Below are 6,899 nucleotides of genomic sequence, written 5' to 3' on the forward strand. Positions count from 1 at the left end.
ATAAATTTATTAAGAATTAAAACAAAGTCAAAACGCGCTCTTTATCCTGGTCCCATCAATGGTGCTGCTATTCAAAGGTCGTTGACTCGAAGAAGGTGCGACAATGGGGAGGGTGGAGACCTCTAATATTCTCTAGGTATTATAAATAGGGGAAGGTGCAGACCTTAATATTCTCAAGGTGCTGAACATAGGGGAAGGTGCAGACCTCTGATACTCTATGGGTACAAAATACTATAGAAGGTACTAATCAATTTCAAAGGGGCTGGGCACCTTCTATATAAACAACAATCAACAAGGTGAGGTCAAACCAATAACTAATTATCTCTGGGGAAGGTGCTGGTAAATCACTGGGGTAAGGTGCAGTAAACTAAGGGGAAGGTGATGATGGTGCAGAAGGTGATGATGGTCTAATAAATACTTTTCATGAATGAAACCCAATCTTAATTAGGTTGAACTTATCTAAAAGGTGTTAAATATGCACCTTCTGACTGGGGATGTCGGGCTGAAAAAGCAACTGCTGCTGGCTCATCTTGGTGATGCGACCGAAGTGCCGATTTCGGATCGGGCTCGGCCTTATATAATATTATGTCACGTGACTTCCTCTGAACGGAAATAGTCTGCAATTGAACGCATGGGATGTAAAAAGAAAGACGAGACGCCATCTTTACATCGACGGAGAATACTCGTGTAGCATTAGAAGAAAAGGATGAACAATTAACAACTTCATGTGAAAATTCAAGGTGATGATCTACGGCAAGCGCTATCTCGATCAGCTCGTGCAACAGCAGACATGCAGGCAGCGATATCGTCGACTTGCTGATACTTGATGAAAATACAGGGAGTAATTGATATTTAATGAACTTTGATGTAATGATAAGATGATTAACTGGACTCTCGCCATTATTCCGTATGTATGGTGATGTGTCAGTGTCGTTAACTTCGTTATTTCATGGTATTTCACCGCATGGTGATGTACAGTCTCGCACAAAAGTTGAACACCATAACAATGTGTAAATTGTCAACACATATATATTTTAAGTTAATATTATCAACAAATAAAATCAAAATATGTAACAACTAGATAAATAAATGATTTGATTAATAACAGTGTTCTTATTTTATCACTCTTGATTAGAACAACACAATGGGGTTGTAACATTACCCCCTTACTAACTAGCATTTGTCCTCAAATGAATGTCTATGCTTTTCTTTTCGCAGAGCAGTTGTAGGTGTCGCAGCTCGAAGTACTTCGCTTCAAGGGTCAGTAGTTGTAGACTGGATAAATCAACTGGCAAGCAGTCGATGTTGAAAGTACCATGATTTCTAAGGTAATCCAATATATAAGAAAAGTAATTTGGATTTCTGTCTAGGAAATACGTATAAAGATTGTCCACACTGTAAGGCTTGATGCCCTTTGGTCCAATCATCTTCGCTAGAAGACCATCTGGCTTCGCTAGTAATGTAGACACAGATGTCTCAAACTTCCTTCCCCCCACATTAAATACAATTCTTTTCTTTTGTGCGTCTTTTAAATGTTGTAATTTGTTGTCTTTTAGGTTGAGTGGTGTTGGTTTATAGACTGGAGCTGTAGATGGTATAGGTGTTGGAGTATAGGAATCTGAATCGGAGGATATGGCACCAAGTATAGTTTCGGACAGAGAGGCTGAATTGGAATTGACCTTCACAACGGGTGGAAAAAGATCTTGAGGAAAATCCATGGTAGCGACTTCTTTGAACGCCTCCTGCAATTCATCCTCGGAAAACTCCTCAGCAAATAGGGATAAAGCATCTGAGGATGGTGGTGGTGAGTTTCTAGTCGGGAGGGTTGGAGGATTGCTGTCTGATGAAGTTGCTGGCTCTTGCTGCGGAGGTTTAGATGTTATGATGGTTTCGTTTTTCTGTTGATTTTCCTTAGTAGATTCTTTTAGTGGGGATGTGACGTTTTTCTGTGGATTAGTTTTCTGCTGCTTAACTGAATTTTCTTGGTTTGATTTTCTCTTGTAGTCTGAATGGGATCTTTTTCGATTGTTTTGTTGAGATTCCCTCCTTCCTTGTGGCGTTCGTTTCTGTTGGATTGTAGAGGTCTTCATCTTACTGCCTAAGTTCTTCATAAATTTACGATGTTCCTCTGCTTCTTCTGCTGTTAGAGCTCTTGTTGTCCGCTTCTTGAGCTTTATCTCCCCCCCTACACATTTTCCTTGGTGATTATCTGGACGATTGTAGATTTTTCCACAGACGGAGCACTCATATCCAAACCCTGAGTGCTTTTCAAATAGGTGGCGCTCACATAATGACCTCCTCTCGAAGCTGATACCTGGGCACTGATTGCACTCATATATTGTGATCTACAAAGTAAGGAAACAATAATTCATAAGATATCGTATGCACCATTATTAGTGAATTCTATTATTGCAGAGCTGCAGATCTACTCTAGGTGTTGCTCATATTGTTGGGTAATGGTGTTTATTGGTTACTGTGGTGATGTGTTGAAATTCTACTGGGTGTTGTTAGTGCATGTATATGGTTTAAGGCGGTCATGATGTACTATCTTTGGTTTTGAGTTTTTATTCTTTTGAATTTTAAAAATCACATCATTCAGCTTTTGAATGATTGAATAGGGACCCTCCCATTTGGACTGAAGTTTTGGGCAGAGGCCCTTAGACCTTTTGGGGTTGAATAGCCACACTAAGTCACCATGTTCAAGTTGTAGTATGTTTGACTGTTTGTCGTAGCGCCGTTTCATATTATCAGAAGACAGCTGAAGGTTCTCTCTTGCAAACTGATGAATTTTCTCTATTCTATTTTGTAGCTGAAAGGCATACTCTTCACTACAGTCAGGAAGATCTATATTTGTTGTAGGACTACCAAACACTAATTCTATGGGTAATGTAACCTGTCGACCAAACATCATTTCATTGGGGGTGACTTTAGTCGTCTCGTGAACAGATGACCTATATGCTAACATTAATAAATAAATATGTTCGTCCCAGTCCTTTTGATTTTCAGAGACAAATGCAGATAACATATGATTTATGGTTCGATTTCCTCTTTCGACCATACCATCGGATTGGGGATGAAGGGGGGTTGTTCTAGTTTTCTGAATTCCTAGTAAGTTGCATATTTGTTTGAAGACTGTAGACTCAAAGTTTGACCCTTGGTCCGTATGAAGTTGTAAAGGTATACCAAATATGGATACTATTCTGTCAACAAAAGCTTTGGCTATTGTTATAGCTTCTTGATCTTTAACAGGAATGGCATCTAGCCACTTTGTGAAATAATCTCCAATTACTAAGAGATATTTATTTCCTCTACTAGTTCTGGGAAATGGCCCTAAAATATCCATGCCTATGCGTTCTAAAGGTGCTCCAACATTATACTGTTGAAGATGGGCTCTCCACTTCTTTGGTGGTGGTTTTTGCTTCCACAAAAATGACAGTTTCTACACCAGCTCTCTACGTCTTTCCTCATTTGATGCCAGAAATATCTTTGTTGAATTTTAAGTAAGGTTTTCTTAATTCCTAAATGTCCCCCCGTAATCCCATCATGTAGTTGCTTGAGAATTGTCTCTTTCGCTGATGCTGGTATCACCGCTAGCCAAGATATGGAACCTCTTGTATTTTCAAACCTGTAGTACAAAATGTTATCTCTCAATTCTAAAGACTCCCATCTCTGCCAATAGTATTTTAAACAGTTGTTTGAAGCTGCAATATCCTCCCAGTTAGGTTTATGACTTTTCTCTTTAGCCTCTATGATAAATTTTAATATTGGGTCATTTCTTTGTTGTTCCTTCAGTGGAAGAATATCGCTACTGATTATTTCTGGTGTTGAACCTCGTTGTTTTGACCTGGTAGTAGCACATATTATTTTTCTCGACATTTGCTGCTCTTCTGCTGGTCTGTCTATAGACTCTTTATTCTCTATTCTGTTACAATGTGAACATTCCTGTTCAACACAAGGCCTGCGGCTAAGCGCATCAGCATTATTGTGACTTCTGCCAGCACGGTGCTGAACTTCGAAATCATATGAAGCAAGTACCTCGAACCATCTGGCCATTTGCCCTTCAGGACTCTTAAAGTTGAGCAACCATCTTAATGCACCATGATCGGTTCTTACAATGATGTGACGTCCGTATAAATAGTGATGAAAATATTTCAGCGAATTCACTATGGCCAAAAGCTCACGCCTAGTTACACAGTAACTTCTTTCAGGTCTGGTAAAGGTTTTACTATAGTAAGAAATGACTTTTTCTGTTCCATCTTGAACCTGGGATAATACTGCTCCCAAACTAACTAAGCTAGCATCAGTATCTAAGATAAAAGTGCCATCTTCAGTTGGATAAGACAAAATTGGGGCTGTGATTAATGCATCCTTTAATATTTCAAACGACTCTTGACACTCGTCATTCCATTGGAACCTAACTGATTTTTCTGTTAATTTATGAAGGGGTCGAGCTTTGTCTGCGTAGTGCAGTATAAACTTCCTGTAGTATGATGTTAATCCAAGAAAGCTTCTAACTTCTTTTGTAGATTTTGGTGTTGGCCAATCTTTGACAGCTTTTATCTTGTTTGGATCTGTAGAAATGCCATTTTCACTAATTTTGTGACCTAGGAAAAGTACTTCTGTTTGGCAGAGTTCACATTTATTTGGGCTCAATTTTAAGTTGGCATCTTTTAATCTTTCAAACACCAATTTTAGGTTCTCGATTTGCTCATCAAATGTTTTCGAATGAACTATGATGTCGTCTAAGTAAACTAGGCATATATCATATGATAAACCATGTAGAACTCTTTCCATGAGCCTCTCGAATGTGGCTGGGGCATTACATAGGCCAAAAGCCATTACTGTAAATTGCCAAAGTCCCCCACCCGGAAAAGAAAATGCTGTTTTCTGTTTGTCGTTTTCCGCCAGACCAACTTGCCAGTAGCCCGACTTCAAATCTAATGTACTAAAATATTTTGACCCGGAAAGTGCATCTAGGGTGTCATCAATCCTAGGTAAGGGATGAGAATCTTTTATGGTGATATCATTTAGCTGACGAAAGTCTACGCAAAATCTAAGAGAACCATCTTTCTTCTTCACCAGTACAATGTTGGATGACCAAGGGCTGATTGAGGCTTCTATGATGCCTTCTTCTTTCATTCTGGTAATCTCTTCCTCTGCCTCTTTCATTTTTGCTATGGGGATTCTTCTTGATCTTTGTTTAATTGGTCGGGTATTTCCTGTGTCTATCTCATGTTTGACCAGTGTTGTACGCCCTAAATCTGAGGAATTCTTTGAAAATAATTGCTGATATGAACATAAAAGTTTCGCCATCTGCTCTTGTTCATGGGAAGAAAGATGGGTGCTCGACCTCTCAATTAGTTCTTTTAGATGCTCTGGTATGGGGTTGTCTGTGAGTTGCCTCTCTTTAGAAATATTGTTATCTTGACTTAAACTCTGAACATGATGATATGTCACAAAATCATCAGAATTGACCTCTTCACAAATGGCAGCAATGGAACCTTTGTAAACTTTGGAAGGTGTATCTAGTAAGTTGATCATACGGAGGGGAATTATTTCCTTGCTGATATCTACCACTGATTTGGCAACAAGAAGTCCTTTTCTCTCTACAAATTTTACTGCTGGTTCAATAATACCATACTGACCTTGAGGATAACCACCTACATGTACAATGGCCCCAGGGACAATCATTTCACATCTTGGAGGAATCTCGATGTCCTCTAAAACTGCAATCTTGCATTCACAGCAAGATGCTAAAACATCAATCGCCGATTTGTAACAACGTATCTCTTTACTCTCTGAACCAATATACAAAATTCCATCTGATAACTTGACAGTACAGTTATTCTTTTCAAGGAAGTCTAGGCCCAAAATTCCATCATTTTGGATATTTGCAATAAGTACATCATGCTCAAAGGTCTCTGTGCCAATTGATAAGGAAACTTTGCTTTGACCTAAAAATGGAGTACTCTCCCCTGTAGCTGTGATTAGGGTGGTGTTCACAGGCTTCATGATAGGTGTCATAGTACCTGGTAAACTTTCAATGAATTTTTCACTTAGTAAGGTGACGCTCGCACCGGTGTCGACTAGCATAGCAATGTCCTCCCCCCGAACCCTCACTTTAACAAACAAACCCTCATCATTTATCCAAGTTTCATTTATTATGTCTCCCCTTTCAAAGGGGAGACATATTGTTTTTGTCGACTTTCTTATTCTTCTTCTTCTTATTCTTCTTATTCTTCATATTCTTCATATTCTTCTTATTCTTCTTCATCCAAATTTGTCCAGGCCGTAACTTAAATACCCTTTGACATTAAGACTTCAAACTTGGAACATAGGTAGATGGTATTGAGAAGGAGTGCACGCCACCAAAAGTTTTGACCTTGACCTATTTTGTTCGTCAAGGTCAAGCTTTTCATAAAAAATATTATCTGGACCATAACACAAGACTCCTTTAACATACAGACTTTTAACTTGTATCATGAATAGATGGTATATAACCTAGTTGAACCTTACCAAAATTTTTGACCTTGACCTAGAAATTTTATTTCAAGGTCATATTAGAAAAAACTTCATTGTTCAACTCCTGAATATACTTTGACAGAAGGACTTCAAACTTTAAACAAAGAACAACAATAATACACTAAGGTGTACTATTGAATAATATTTGACCTTGACCTTGTTTTACTCAAGGTCAAATTAAGAAAAAAATAATAAAATTTTGTGTGGGTCATAACTTTAATACCCTTTGACATTAAGACTTCAAACTTGGAACATAGGTAGATGGTATTGAGAAGGAGGGCACGCTACCAAAAGTTTTGACCTTGACCTATTTTGTTCTTCAAGGTCAAGCTTTTCATAAAAAATATTGTCCGGACCATAACACAAGACTCCTTTAA

The 6,899-nt window shown here is 38.5% G+C and overlaps 1 protein-coding gene across 1 annotated transcript; it reads right to left on the reverse strand.

Annotated features, from left to right (window-relative positions):
• Positions 1-663: 663 nt before the first annotated feature.
• On the reverse strand, positions 664-6,024 carry LOC136273337 (uncharacterized). The gene is made up of 2 exons (XM_066077768.1): positions 4,915-6,024; positions 664-2,345 (listed from the first exon to the last, which is right to left on the reverse strand). Exons 1-2 carry the CDS (start codon positions 6,022-6,024, stop codon positions 1,170-1,172), a joined length of 2,286 nt encoding a protein of 761 aa, XP_065933840.1. The 3' UTR covers positions 664-1,169.
• Positions 6,025-6,899: the final 875 nt, after the last annotated feature.

The sequence above is a fragment of the Magallana gigas genome, chromosome 3 (genome assembly GCF_963853765.1).
Source record: "Magallana gigas chromosome 3, xbMagGiga1.1, whole genome shotgun sequence".
NCBI classification, from domain to species: Eukaryota; Metazoa; Mollusca; class Bivalvia; order Ostreida; family Ostreidae; genus Magallana; species Magallana gigas.

Bases quoted from the DNA above. Each gene is read 5' to 3' on its own strand.
- LOC136273337 (XM_066077768.1), bottom strand. From the start codon at position 6,024: ATGACACCTATCATGAAGCCTGTGAACACCACCCTAATCACAGCTACA. The intron at 2,346-4,914 runs GTTGGTCTGGCG...CTTACTTTGTAG, and splicing joins TGAAGTCGGGCTACTGGCAA to ATCACAATATATGAGTGCAA.